Here is a 15,064-nt window from a genome sequence, read left to right on the forward strand (position 1 = left end):
CTGGCACGACCCGCATCAGTAGCACCTTACAGCAAAGCTTTAAACACCCAAGGCCTAGGCAGAATACTAGTATGAATGAAATTAGGAAAACAGTCCCATGTGCCAAACAGGATCCCCAGAATTTGCCTATCAGCCATTATAGCCAGCTATCTCCTCCTGTGATTCCTTGTCTGAAGTTATCTAGCTGGTCCTGAATGTTTTTGATCGCCTATGTAATATTGTAAAAATTGTCAATGACATGGATTATGCACTTGTCACCAATGACTGTACATACACCCCGTTGCTTGGCTAACTGAAAATCCACCGCGTAACGCGTCTGCTGTGTGTAAAATCTGAGTTCAGCCAATTCACCATTAATTGCTTTTAGAGCCTTTGATGTATTGTTCCCTAAGACACACAAAATGTAGTTTCAGTTTTTAGCGCTGATGACCCCTACTGTCTCCTCCAAAAGACAGAGATCCTAAAACCCATACCCCAGTGATGATCCCAGAGTGGTGGGGGTCTGCCAGTCAGTGCAGAATTTCCGGCTAATTAGATTAGAGTACTTACAGTGTGGAAACAGGCCCTTCAGCCCAACAAGTCCATACCGACCCTCTGAAGAGCAACCCACCCAGACCCATTCCCCTACATTTACCCCAGCACCTAACACATGGGCAATTTAGCATGGCCAATTCACCTAACCTGCATATTTTTGGACTGTGGGAGGAAACCAGAGCATCCGGAGGAAACCCATGCAGACACGGGGAGAATGTGCAAACTCCACACAGACTGTTGCCTGAGGCGGGAATTGAACCCAGGTCTCTAGCGTTGTGAGGCAGCAGTGCTAACCACTGTGCCACTGTGCCCCCCTTCTTCAAACATGTCCCCCGCTGGGGCATGGTATAGTGAAAAGTCCTATCATTACTACTGGGAAAAGGTTCGGGAGGTTTGGTGTACTAGTAGCATAAATCCCCTTAAATAAGAAAACAAATCCCTTCGCTGCCCAATAGCATACAGTGGTCCTGTTCTTGGGCCTGTTTGTCCACCCATCTCGCCTCTGACTTCCTGTTTGTTCCACCCAGCTGGTAGATATCAAACTGGTATGTCCATATGGCAGAGCTTATGTGAGTGCCATTGCACTGTCCGCGTATAAACTGCTTTCCCGCCGTCACATTCAAGTATGCCTGCTTGCTGCAGGTGCAGGTAAGTTTTCCCTGGGTGATTGTACAGTGCTGGTGAGTACGTTGTGTCTGCACTCATGAACTGTTTCTATGTACCAGGGCATAAACACATCCCCATCTCTACCCTGTGAAACAGAGTGAGTTAATGTGAGCGATGTTTTAATGTCTTTCCCTCCCTCTGTTGGGGCGCCTGACCCCATTGGCTGGTGGGCTTAACCAATTCCACACACCTACCCTGGAGTTCCCTTTTGTGTTTTCCTAGCTGTCCCTTAATGGTGTGCCCAAGGTATCTATTATGTATAAATCGCGAGGGGTGGCCACAAATAGTGATTCAACCAATCGTGCCAATGGGTAACAGACAATTTGGTTCCCATGTAAATTTAGGTGGGTTTTGTAAAAGAGGTATCCTCAAATCCTGACAGGCTTCCAGCTATCGCAACATTTAAAAACAGTGCTATATACTCGAGTATGTACATGATTAAAATTAAATGAGGTTAATGGTCAGTGTCTCTTTTTTTTAAGCAATGGTACCTGGAAGTCGTCAACAGTGAGTGATTTCTCTGTCTTGTCAGCAGTTTTATGCGTGCCTCTGGGTGGTTTGCTTGATTGTAGTCTCGGTGCTCTCCCCTTGGTCACTGTCATGTTCGCAATTCCTGTCTGTGCATGGGAGATGGTCAATCATATTAGTTCATTCATAGGAGTCCTTATACAGTTTGAATTGGGTCCAATGCTTCCACATGCCTTTTCCCCTTGTGTCGATACAGGTGCAGGTGTCACCACTGATTATAACTTCATATGGCCCATTCCATTTTGGGGAAAAACCTGGTTGGTCAGGCAGGGTTCGTATGAGGACGTGGCTCCCAGCTGCTGGGATCTCAGGGAAGGTTTTGAGTTCACCTGCCTTGTCCTTTTTCTCTTGTCTCTCAGTTACCAACTTACGTATCCCTTTTAATTGGGTGCTTAATTCCATTACATATCTCCAAATTTTGTCTTTTAGCGGACCTACATTGATCCCACCTGTTATAATGGTCTCTGATAATTGCATTGCTCGCCCGGTCATTAATTTATAGGCTGATTTGTTGTGGCTCTTAATTTCATTAGTATGGCTGGCAGCACTTTGGCCTACGTCCTCCCTGATGTCTGTATGGCCTCAGCTAAAGCATTTTTAAGGGTCTGTTCATTCTCTCTGCCATCTCTGAGCTCTGGGGGTGATAGCGGATATGAAATTTTTGTTTTATCCGGAGTAGCTGGCATACCATTTTCATAACTTTGCCTTTGAAATGTGTCCCTTGGTCAGAGTCGATCTGTAGGGGTACTCCCCACCTTGGTATCCCCTCCTCTGTTAGAATCCTGGCTACAGTGGTAACGGTACAGTTCTTGGTCAGAATGCCTCTACCCACTGGTGAACTGGTCTATGATGACCAGGCAGCACGTTTTCCCACGGGAAGGTGATAGTGGCCCTGTGAAATCCATTTGAAGGTGTTCCCAGGGTCCTCTTGGCCTTGGTTGGTGTCCTATCCTAACTTTTATGGTCTACCTGGGCTGTGCTATGCGCAAACCATGTATCTGCGGCAGTGTTTGGCTATATCCCTTCCCATTCCCTTCCACCAGCGCACTCTCCCTAGACTTGCTATCATACCTTCCCTGCCCGTGGTGCAGCTCAAGCGAGGTTTTTTTAATGCATGCTGGTGCTACTGCCTTGTCCACATGCCTCCAAACACCGTCCTCCCCTATAGTCTCAGACTGCTGTGGCTTCGGGTCTGTCAGCTACCTGTCTCCATTGGTCCACTGGGCAGGCTGCCTGGACCAGCTGGTGTATATCCCTCAAGTGCAGTTAGTGCCCTACCCATTTACTGTCTAGCTCTTCCCAGAACCTAGTGTTTTCACTTCGGGGCTGTTATTTGCCCAGGGAGGCCATGATCTGTTGCCTTTCCCCCTAGGTTAAAGGGTTTATAGTTGGCTTTTGACTGCAACTCTGTCCCTCCTCTAGTGACTGGCACTAGATTATATTCTTACACCTCCTGCTCTGCTGAGGGGGCAGTTGGTCCCTGTTGTACAGTTTCGTAGGAAGGGAGAGAGTCAGTCTCCCTATCCTCCAGTACTTTTTCTAATTTTTGCTGTAGCTCCTTTATCCTATCCTCCAGCTCCTCAATTTATTCTTGGTATTTTCTCCACCTGCTAGTGGAGGCACCTACTTGTTCAGTTAGGACTGCTAATTGGTACACTAACATTACTCCTACCTTTTTAGTTTTATTTAGTTTTTCTTTGTCAATCCAATTCCGCTACTGTACTGATGTCTGGGATGGGTCCCAACCACCTTTCTTCATCTGTTCTGTCAGCATTGGTCTGTCTGTCTTATATTTTTCAATAATGGAACCTGCAGTATCCCCTTTAAAATCCTGATCTGCCATCTCGCAAATTGTGTGCCCCCGGATACCACCAACAGTAAAGTGTCCTTAATCAGTGGGACTTCTCTACCTCCTCGCGACTAATACTGTCCCTGCACTGTCCATATGGCCATAGCAGCCTCCTAGCAAGGTGTGCTCTGTATTGGTGGGACTTCTCTACCCTCCCGGCCGCTATTTCTAGTCGGTATGTACCAGTCAGCTTGGAATGTTGGCTCAATAGGTTGTGCTCTCTAACAGGACTCCTCTACCCTCCCAGCCACCTCTACTTTCCATCACCGCCCGATAGGTCCAGAAACCTACTTCTAACTCGGTGTGCTCTCTACCGGAGGGTCTTTTTACCTCCCGGCCACCGCCACTATTCAAGCTCTGTCATTCTGCTACAGACTGACAGGGTATCACGGTTACTCACAGTGTCCACGCTTCCCACCTCGGTAACGTGCTACTCCGCTGGAGTTTGGCTCTTGGTCAGAGGGCCCAGCTCCTTTTCCTCACCACTTCAATTTAAAACACAATAACAGACAGCACCCAACCTTCAATCAGGCTCTAACTGGACTCTGCATTGTTCGCCCCTACAGAGTCCAATGTAACCCGACTTTGCCACTTGTGCTTCACAACTCCTAGTGCCCTTGGTACCTCAATTCCCACTTCAATTCCCAACCATCGCATGGGGGGCTATCCCTCTTAACAACCGGTTTACAGCAGGGTTTTTGAGGCTGTCCTCTGGTCATTTCAGCACAAGCGGCTGATTAGCACACCAGTTAGTACACTTTCCCACTTACGCTCCACAGGCCTGCACTTATACTCATCCCAGTAATATTGCACAAGTTACACGTTACAATGGTATACCCTTTTAAACTGTGTCTTTGGCCCGGTCTGACTATTCCCGTTTGCAGATTCAAAGTGTCTCTTACCCCGGCTCCCCAATCGTGGCCTTTGACCAGAGCACCAGGAATAAGAGATCCTGCCGACTACACCAGTTGTTGTGGGGGTCTCCGAGTCAGAATTGGAATTCAGTGACAGAGTTTATTGTACAAAGAAACTGGAGCTCAGGGAGAGAGAGACTTTTTTTATTTCAAAAATATACTTTATTCATAAAATATTTTGATCTGTACAATTGGTCATGCCATACATCCGAAAACATTCCATTTCTTGGTATACAGAGACAGAGTAATCATTCATATATACGTCCAGCAGCACTGTTGTCAGCTGCAAGTCTTCTGTCACCCTCGGAGCACATATCATGATATTTTATACATTTCATGGTATAATGGTCCAGATATCGAGTCGTTGTTTGTGCAGCATGGTTTGTTTACAGAAAACATTACAGAGTCATTGTCAGTTTCAGCAGCTACATAGAAGTCCATTGCTGCAGTAATTGGTTGTGATCGTTTTTCCTGAGAAGGAAGATTGTTTTCCATTACTGCAAATCTAAACTGTTAACACAGTCTCAGGTAGTTAACATTTCTATTAAAGGTGGTGGCTGGACTCCGACACTTCAGCGGGCAGTAGATGTTACTGATGTGTATTCTCTCCCCCAACCGCCTTAAACTAATTATCTATGTTCTGTGTCTATAGTGCTGGTATCCTTATGGCCTCAGGCTGTATCTGTGTATGCTTCTGGATTAGTGGTGCTGGAAGAGCACAGCAGTTCAGGCAGCATCCAAGGAGCAGCAAAATCGGCATTTCAGGCAAAAGCCCTTCATCAGGAATAAAGGCAGAGAGCCTGAAGCGTGGAGAGATGAGCTAGAGGAGGGTGGGGGTGGGGAGAAAGTAGCATAGAGTACAATAGGTGAATGGGGGAGGGGATGAAGGTGATAGGTCAGGGAGGAGAGGGTGGAGTGGATAGGTGGAAAAGGAGATAGGCAGGTAGGACAAGTCCGGACAAGTCATGGGGACAGTGCTGAGCTGGAAGTTTGGAACTAGGGTGAGGTGGGGGAAGGGGAAATGAAGAAACTGTTGAAGTCCACATTGATGCCCTGGGGTTGAAGTGTTCCGAGGCGGAAGATGAGGTGTTCTTCCTCCAGGCGTCTGGTGGTGAGGGAGCAGTGGTGAAGGAGGCCCAGGACCTCCATGTCCTCGGCAGAATGGGAAGGGAAGTTGAAATGTTGGGCTACGGGGCGGTGTGGTTGATTGGTACGGGTGTCCCAGAGATGTTTCCTAAAGCGCTCTGCTAGGAGGCGCCCAGTCTCCCTAATGTAGAGAAGACCGCATCGGGAGCAACGGACACAATAAATGTTATTAGTGGATGTGCAGGTAAAACTTTGATGGATGTGGAAGGCTCCTTTAGGGCCTCGGATAGAGGTGAGGGAGGAGGTGTGGGCGCAGGTTTTACAGTTCCTGCGGTGGCAGGGGAAGGTGCCAGGAAGGGAGGGTGGGTTGGAGGGGGGCATAGACCTGACCAGGTAGTCACAGAGAAAACGGTCTTTGCGGAGGTCTGCAAAGACTGTTCCCTCCGTGACTACCTGGTCAGGTCCTCGCCCCCCTCCAACCCACCCTCCCATCCTGGCACCTTCCCCTGCCACCGCAGGAACTGTAAAACCTGCGCCCACACCTCCTCCCTCACCTCTATCCGAGGCCCTAAAGGAGCCTTCCACATCCATCAAAGTTTTACCTGCACATCCACTAATAACATTTATTGTGTCCGTTGCTCCCGATGCGGTCTCCTCTACATTAGGGAGACTGGGCGCCTCCTAGCAGAGCACTTTAGGGAACATCTCTGGGACACCCGCACCAATCAACCACACCGCCCCGTGGCCCAACATTTCAACTCCCCCTCCCATTCTGCCGAGGACATGGAGGTCCTGGGCCTCCTTCACCACCGCTCCCTCACCACCAGACGCCTGGAGGAAGAACACCTCATCTTCCACCTCGGAACACTTCAACCCCAGGGCATCAATGTGGACTTCAACAGTTTCCTCATTTCCCCTTCCCCCACCTCATCCTAATTCCAAACTTCCAGCTCAGCACTGTCCCCATGACTTGTCCGGACTTGTCCTACCTGCCTATCTCCTTTTCCACCTATCCACTCCACCCTCTCCTCCCTGACCTATCACCTTCATCCCCTCCCCCACTCACCTATTGTACTCTATGCTACTTTCTCCCCACCTCCACCCTCCTCTAGCTTATCTCTCCACGCTTCAGGCTCTCTGCCTTTATTCCTGATGAAGGGCTTTTGCCTGAAATGCCGATTTTGCTGCTCCTTGGATGCTGCCTGAACTGCTGTGCTCTTCCAGCACCACTAATCCAGAATCTGGTTTCCAGCATCTGCAGTCATTGTTTTTACCTCTGTGTATGCTTCGCTGTACTTTTCCATGTAATGGCTTAGCAGCCGTCCTGTGTGCTCAGTGACCAATTTATGGCTCAGTGGCCATCTTGTGTCTGTGCCCCGTGTCAGCATGCCCCGTGTCAACTCCCACTTCAACTCTGACTTAATGCCTCAACTAAGAATTGTTTCCTATTCCTCAGCCAGTTTCTTATCTGTATCAGGGGTTCATTCTGATTTCTCTCAACTTTTAGTTGAAGCGTAGCCCTTCAGAAGGAACTATATGAAAAGCAATTTGATAGGCAAGCAACACCACTTCAGCAGGCTTGTCACAGTTTACTTGGGTTTTCACTGCCTCAAAGGAGTCAGTGGGATTAGTGTGGGAATAACTTCCTCTTTCGACCGCTGACAATTGTTCAATAAAATGTTGTTTGCCATTGAGATTCTTGAAGCTTAAGTTTGCTCCTGACAATTGGTTTCATTATTTTACATGTAATGCAAAACCACCCAGCTAACGTAGATAACCACGGCCTAATTAAACTAATTGTTCTGCAGTTGAATTTTGTCTCTTCTGACACACTTCTCGAATATCAACATCACGTTGTCTGTTTCCAATCTTCAGTCTCCCAGTATTCAATTACTTGCTTGTAACAAATGCCAGTGTTTCACAAATTTCTCTCTGCACCCTCAGATAAATAATATACATTTCTTTTTATTTGTTTTCTTTAAATTCAATTGGCTCCCGTCAGTCTTCTGTCTGATTTATATCAAGTCATTGAATTTTTTTTCGTAAAATGGAAGTTACATATTATGAACAGTCGGAAGAGATAGTCATTCTAAATATTTGTGTTCAGCTTTGGTTTCAATTTTATTTTGCATCTTTTTTGTTTGTTGTGCTGGATTTCTGCTGCAGTGCTTTCCCCAGGGCTTGCTTGTCTCATCATTTTTTTCACCAAGTTTCTCCAATTTTTTTCTTATGTGTGACCAGTGAGTGGTCCCTTTCTCCACTATCAAATTTACACTTTCTGTCTTAGTTTGTCCTTATCTTATTTCTAATTTATTGCAATACTTGTGACCTGTTTGTTTAGTCTGAGCTTTGGGTTGGATAATTTCTCACTGTTGCAATTTAAAGATTCTTGCAAGTGTTTGCTTTGTAGAAATAAAGTAGGATACCAATGTTGCTGAGTCATTTCTCTGTTGAATGAGCTACCCTTATAACTAATACAGAGCAGTGGGTGGAGTGTGTAATGGAACATGTCCCAACACTCAACTGCACAGATCAGCAAACCAGATTGCATCTATACCCCAATTTTGAAAGTAAACTAGGCGTTCTGTATCTGATTTTTTTGAGTGCAGATCAAATGCTAAAGAATGCATTCCAGTGCTCCCAGTTGGTTGCCCAGGTCAGGGAGTAGGGGTTATGGTGGCCCTTCTGTTCATCCTGGGTGGTTTCCTGCTCAGAGTGCCTTAAGTGTTTGCCAATTGAAATGCGTTAAATAATTGGACTCTCATTATTAGGTCAAAATAGTGGCCTTGGCTAGTGTTTTGTCCTGGATAGTTAATTACTGCTACTCAGAGTATAAAAGTGCTTCAGGTGCAGAGGAGGAGAAAATAAATCAGTTCAGAGACCAAATCTAATTAGCCAAAAAGTACATGGTTGGCTGGTGTGAAAGCAACACTAGTTGTAGTTGGGTGAAATTTATGTTTCAGCTACTTTCGTCTGAGTAAGTGAACCTTAATGAAATTATGAACATATGCTTAAAGAGCAAGAGTAAAAGAGGCAGAAAGGATTTGGTTTGATTTATTATTGTCACATATACCTAAGTACATTGAAAAGTTTTATTTTGTATGCAATACAGACAGATTCATAACATACAAAAACAGAAAGGTCATAGGTGATTGAACTGAGTGAGGAATACAAGGTACAGCTGCAAGATCAACATTAGATTTGAAATTTGAGAGGACCATTTAGAAGTCTAATAACAGCAGGGAAGAATCTGGATGTAGGTTTGCTCGCTGAGCTGCAAGGTTCATTTTCAGATGTTTTGACACCATACTAGGTAACATCTTCAGTGGGCCTCCAGATGAAGCACTGCTGGTGTTTCATGCTTTATATTTATATGTTTGGGTTTCCTTGGGTTGGTGATGTCATTTCCTGTGGTGACATCATTCCATATAGTGATGTCATTTCCTGTTCTTTTTCACAGGGCGTGGTGAATAGGGTCCAAATCAATGTGTTTGTTGATATAGTTCTGATTGGAATGCTGTGCTTCTAGGAATTCTCGTGCATGTCTCTGCTTCGTCTGGACGCTCACTGAGGATGTTACCTAGTATGGTGATGAAACGTCTGAAAATGAACCTGCCAGCTCAGCAAGCAAACCTACATCCAGAACCTCAGCCTGAGCTACAAATCTTCTCAAAACTTGCTAGCAGGGAAGAAGTTGTTCATGAACCCGTGTAAAGGGATAATATTGATAAAATTGAAAATTCAGATAACATTGAGTGACTAATCTTTTCAGTAAACTTTGAGACAATTATACGTTATCCAGAAGTCTATGCATTTATTTTGTTGATTTCAACAGAGCACTGTCCAAAATGGGGCACACCCTGATTGAATGTGCAACAGTGCGACCCCTCTCAGGGAATGCAGTCGGAAGGTGCATCAGGTTAGTTTATCCTTCACATTGAATGGAGTGTTTTCTGTTTTGGATAAGGTTCTGAATTTTCTAAATAAAAACAAAACCAAAAAACTGGATGCTGGAAATCAAAAACAAAAACAGAAATTACTGGAGAAAGTCAACAGGTCCGGAACCACCTGTGAAGAGCAAGCAGTGATTATGTTTCAGGTTCCAGAGACCCTTCTTCAGATTGGTTAGCTCTGCTTATTCTAGATTTCCTATATAGGTCGGGGTTACCTGACTTGAATGCCTCAGACCTGGACTTCAGTAGGGAGTGGATCTTCTGGTTAATTCATGGTTTCTGGTTGGGGAAAACACAGATTAAAATCCCTACAGTTAGAAGCAGCCATTCGGCCCATCAAGTCCATACTGACTCCTGAAGAGAATCCTACCCGGGACACCCCTCCTCCACCTCCATAAACCTGACTTTCCCGTTGCTAATCCACCTAGTCTGCACATCCCTGGACACCATGGGCAATTTACCATGGCCAATACACTAACCTGCACATCTTTGGAGTGTGAGAGGAAACCCACACAGACACAGGGAGAAATTCCAAACTCCACACAGACAATCACCTGAGAGTGGAATCAAACCTGGGTCCCTAGAGCTGTGAGGCAGCAGTGCTAAACACTGAATCATGCTCCCCACTTTGGCACACAGTCCTCTACACATTAACTGATGAAGTTTGTGACATTGGGGGCATATTCATTTAGGTCGGCCACTGAGTTCTTGAATACGGACCAGCCTGCCGACTCCAAGCAATCACATGGGAACTCATCTGTTACCCCAGACCTGCACTGTACAACTTTCTGTAGTGGATCCTCAGGCTTCAGTTTCTGTTTGTAAGTTGAGTGTCAGCCTGTAGAATAGTGCTTAACATTGTTGGGATGTAGGTATCCCCACTAAGGCTACTCCGAATTACCCAGCAATGGGATAACCTTAATCATTTATTGTTTTTGTAACTGAGCTTTATGACCCTTTGCTTTGAGTGCACAACTGGGAGAGAAAAGCTCAGATTCATATGGTTGGAGGCCTGAATGTGTAATTAGTTGGAACAGAATCTTCTAATTGTACTGATCTAGGGGTATTTAACAGCACTGTGGGTGAACCTACTCCCTAACAACTGGAACATTTCAAGAAAGTATTCACCACCGCCTTCTCAAAGGGATGCACAATAAATGCTGGCCAACATCCTGTAAACAAATGTTAAAAGAAGTATTTCTGATTAATAGATTGGAAGTTTTCTTTGCTTGCCAACTAGGTTTAGCCCCGTCAAAATGTTCCGAGAGGACATGAAACTGAATGTTGAACTGCCATAATCCAGTACTGTTTGGAAAAAAATCAATGTTCTTACTGAATAACCATTGGGATGATTGGCAATAACACCTATTTAGAAATTAGTTTAGATTAGATACCCTACAGTGTGGAAACAGGCCCTTCGGCCCAACAAGTCCACACCAACCCTCCAAAGAGTAACCCATCCAGACCTGTTCCCCATTACTCTACATTTACCCCTGACTAATTCACTTAATCTTCACATCTTTGGATTGTGGGAGAAAACAATTCCTCCAGAGCACCCAGAGGAAACCCATGCAGACACAGGGAGAATGTTCAAACACCACACAGTTGCCAAACGCTGGAATCAAACCTGGGTCCCTGATGCTGTGAGGCAGCAGTGCTAACCACTGAGCCAATGTATCCCCACCGTACTATTATGTAGTATGTTTATGTAGTACATTTTAACATAGTAGAATGTTCAATTGTTGGAGAGATTTGACATCCACCATCTTGCAATAATGTTAGAGCAAATAAAGAAAATGGTCAAAGAGAGAGATGTGAAGCAATCCATTAAAATTGAGTATAAAAGTAATGAGGTGGAGTGTTTAGGGAAATGTTGAGAGCTTTGGGTCGAAGCCATTGAAGGCATGACTAATATTGGCATGATTAAAATTGGGACTATAAGGAGTTAATAGAGTCATAGAGATGTACAGCATGGAAACAGACCCTTCGATCCAACCTGTCCATGCCGACCATATATCTCAACCCAATCTAGTTCTACCTACCAGCACCTGGCCCATATCCCTCCAAACTCTTCCCATTCATATACCCATCCAAATGCTTCTTAAATGTTGCAATTGTACCAGCCTCCACCACATTCTCTGTGTGAAAACGTTGCCCCTTAGGTCTCTTTTATATCTTTCCCCTCTCACCCTGAGCCTATGCCCTCTAGTTCTGGACTCCCCGACCCCAGGGAAAAGACTTTGTCTATTTATCCTATCCATGCCCCTCATAATTTTGTAAACCTCTATAAGGTCACCCCTCAGCCTCTGACGCTCCAGGGAAAACAGCCCTACAGTTCAGCCTCTCCCTACAGCTCAAATCCTCCAATCCGGGCAACATCCTTGTAAATCTTTTCTGAACCCTTTCAAGTTTCATTACATCTTTCTGATAGGAAGAAGATCAGAATTGCACGCAATATTCCAACAGTGGACTAACCAATGTCCTGTACAGCCGCAACATGACCTCCCAACTCCTGTACTCAATACTCTGACCAATAAAGAAAGGCATACCAAATGCCTTCTTCACTACCCTATCTACCTGTGGCTCCACTTTGAAGGAGCTATGAACCTGCACTCCAAGGTCTCTTTGTTCAGCAACACTCCCTAGGACCTTACTGTTAAGTGTATAAGTCTTGCTAAGATTTGCTTTCCCAAAATGCAGCACCTCGCATTTATCTGAATTAAACTCCATCTGCCACTTCTCAGCCCATTGGCCCATCTGGTCAAGATCCTGTTGTAAACTGAGGTAACCCTCTTCGCTGTCCACTAATGTTTAACACTGGCAGCAAAAACAAATTGCTGAAATAGTTTAGCAGGTCTGGCAGCATCTGTGAAGACAATTCAGAGTTAATATTCTGGGTCCGATGACCCTTCCTCAGAACCCAAAATATTAACTCTGATTTCTCTTCACGGCTGCTGCCAGACTTGCTGAGCTTTTTCAACAACTGTTTTCATTTCTTTACAGCATCCACAGTTATTTTGGTTTTTAATGTTTAACATTGGCTTGCTGAGCATTGATTTGCTTTAAAATCATTAGGAAAAGAAATCTTGTTTAATGTTGCAACATACATTTTAACATTGTTTGTATTACCTAGCCTGAATGGTATGTTTTTCTGCAACCTCTCTCTTTCTCAGACTTAAAGCTATTCCAAGCCCTCTGACTTGTGGCCTAACTCAATGTTGCACCACTATCAAGGACCCCACATTCACCAGGCCTGGGACAGCCCATCAGTGCCAACCCTTACTCGCAGTCATCAGACAGCTGCGAGAGGCACTCACAGCTCCCAGGTCCCACCTGGACAGGATGGAGCCACCCCAAGGTCCTCAGGAAACTGGCCATGAGTTAGCTTGATAGCACCCCATCGCTGAGGTCACAGCAGGTGCAGCTTTTCCCTGTTGAACAAGGAACAAAATCCTTAACTGAGCTCAGTAGACTCCCCCAGCACCATTCACCTGCGGCAGCGGCAGAACCATGGGCTCTGCACAGCTTGCAGCCAATAGAGCAATGCAGAAGAGCCTCTAAATGCTATCTAAACTAGAACAGTTATCACCCTCTTCCCCCATTAACCCGGATCCATCAGCTCTGGCACACTGCGCCAGTGGTCATGAGCCACAACTCGCTGCAGGATCCCTGGCAATGAAAACCATAAAAGAAATGTCAGTGAGAGCTCAGTTACAACAAAAACTTAGTTAGCTGAGGGAGGAAAGCCAAGCCCTGTAGACAGCCAAGGAGCAGTTGCCCAATCAGACCCCAGAGACAGCAGCAGTAGCTAGTTGGAAAGAATCTTTGGACTTGCCAGAAAACACTGCTTTACAGTGGCCACAGGAACAAGTGACAGCATTCAGTCCCAGCAAGTGGAGCCTGACGAGCAAAATGTCCAGCACAGACTCCGGGGAGCAATCTCCCTGTTTCCGCTCTGAGGCTTTGTTACAGGAGGTACTGTAATTAGAACATTATATTTTGTTTTTACGTTTTAAAATTTGTTTTATTTTGTTATTTCATTTGCCAATGTATGAACTTAGCCATTTAAAATACTTATTTCAACTTAAAAGCTAGAGGAGAGATATAAAGTTATTTCCAATCACCAAACCCAACTGCTTCACTTATAGTCAGGTTTTCAGGAACACAACCCTAACTTAGAGTGTGCTCATTTAGTGTGGCTGGAAGAGCACAAATGACTTGGATGATTGTAGGGCTGGAAGAAGTTACGGAGATTGGGAGGGAAGACCATGAATTGGATTGCATTGAAAGAAGGATACGTATTTTAAAATTGAGGCATTGCCTGGACCAGGCATTAAGGAAGTTCAGAGAGCACAGGGGTGAATGGAAGTTGTGACACAGAAGAGATTTGGATTACCTCAAATGTATTGAAATTAGAACTTGGGGTACCAATGGGTGAATATTAGAATATGGTTTAGACACAAGAAAGGAAGGGGTGAGAGTTTCAGCAGCAGATGAACTGTGGTGGTGGCAGTGTTGGGTAATGGTGCAGAGGTTCATCTCTGTACCCGAGTAAGTATCTTCCTGATGGAGTGTATATGTTATCAGAAGCTCATTTTAGGGTCAAGTTAAACACCAAATTTGCAAGTGGTTTTGTTGAACTTCGAAAGTTGGCAGTGAGAGAATGATATCGGTATCTAGGAAAGAAATTGTATATTGGGACTGAGCACTTGTAGCTTTAGTCTTTCCAATGTGTGGTTGGAAGTAATTTCTGCTCATAAAGCGTGAGGTGTTGCCGTGTAACAAATCAGACATTGGAAAGGTCAAGAAGGGTAGTTATGAGGTAGAATTGAATGTTGTCAGTGTATACATGGAATCTGTATTTTTCAGGTGATGGAGCTGAGGGGCAGCATGTAGATGGGAAATCAGTGGAGGCTGAAGATTTCCTTGATGTTCCTTAGATTTCCTTAGGGGAACACCAGCATTATCAGTACGAGGACTGAAGGAGAAGTCATTTTAGGTAATTCTTTGACTGAATTGGGAATGGGTTAGGATTACAAGATAAGAGCAAGGAAATGTCCTTTTCAGACTGGTGTATTGTAAATATTAAAGTTTAGATATACTTTCAGGACAGTATTAAGCAAGTCCTGGCCCACGCCATCACAATGTGCTATAGGCTTAAACTGGATGGCCCCCTGAACACAGCCTCAACAAATAGTGTATGAATTTAAACCAAATGAAGCTGTGAATCCTTCACATGATTTCTCTTTCTCCACAGCGTGAATGGAACTGATGCAAAAGCTCTTCAGTTACAGTGCACAGAATACAAAGCCTTTTACCAAGCCGCAGAAGTAGAAAGGGACAAACTAACGGAGCTAGTTACCATTCTACAGAAGAGGTAAGATCAGGGCACAAATTAACTTGAAGAGAATCGTTTAGTATTTTCAGTAAGTTTTTACAGTTGGTACGATAATTATTTCAATCTAAATTTAATTTGAGACATTTGCTGAGATTTAAAAGACCTAATGACAACACCACTGACCATAAGATGAAAG

At 44.8% G+C, this 15,064-nt stretch overlaps 1 protein-coding gene across 1 annotated transcript in view; it reads left to right on the forward strand.

The window, feature by feature from the left end:
- The window catches only part of ccdc13 (coiled-coil domain containing 13), an 89,503-nt gene that overhangs the window by 56,162 nt on the left and 18,277 nt on the right, over positions 1-15,064 (forward strand). The window contains exons 11-12 of the mRNA XM_043690811.2: positions 9,413-9,496; positions 14,788-14,907. Of these exons, the coding sequence (XP_043546746.2) occupies positions 9,413-9,496; positions 14,788-14,907 (204 nt within the window). The remainder of the gene's footprint in view (positions 1-9,412; positions 9,497-14,787; positions 14,908-15,064) is intronic.

Source organism: Chiloscyllium plagiosum, unplaced genomic scaffold (genome assembly GCF_037043375.1).
Source record: "Chiloscyllium plagiosum isolate Xiang-an unplaced genomic scaffold, Cpla_swu_hap1 HiC_scaffold_5, whole genome shotgun sequence".
Taxonomy (NCBI): domain Eukaryota; kingdom Metazoa; phylum Chordata; class Chondrichthyes; order Orectolobiformes; family Hemiscylliidae; genus Chiloscyllium; species Chiloscyllium plagiosum.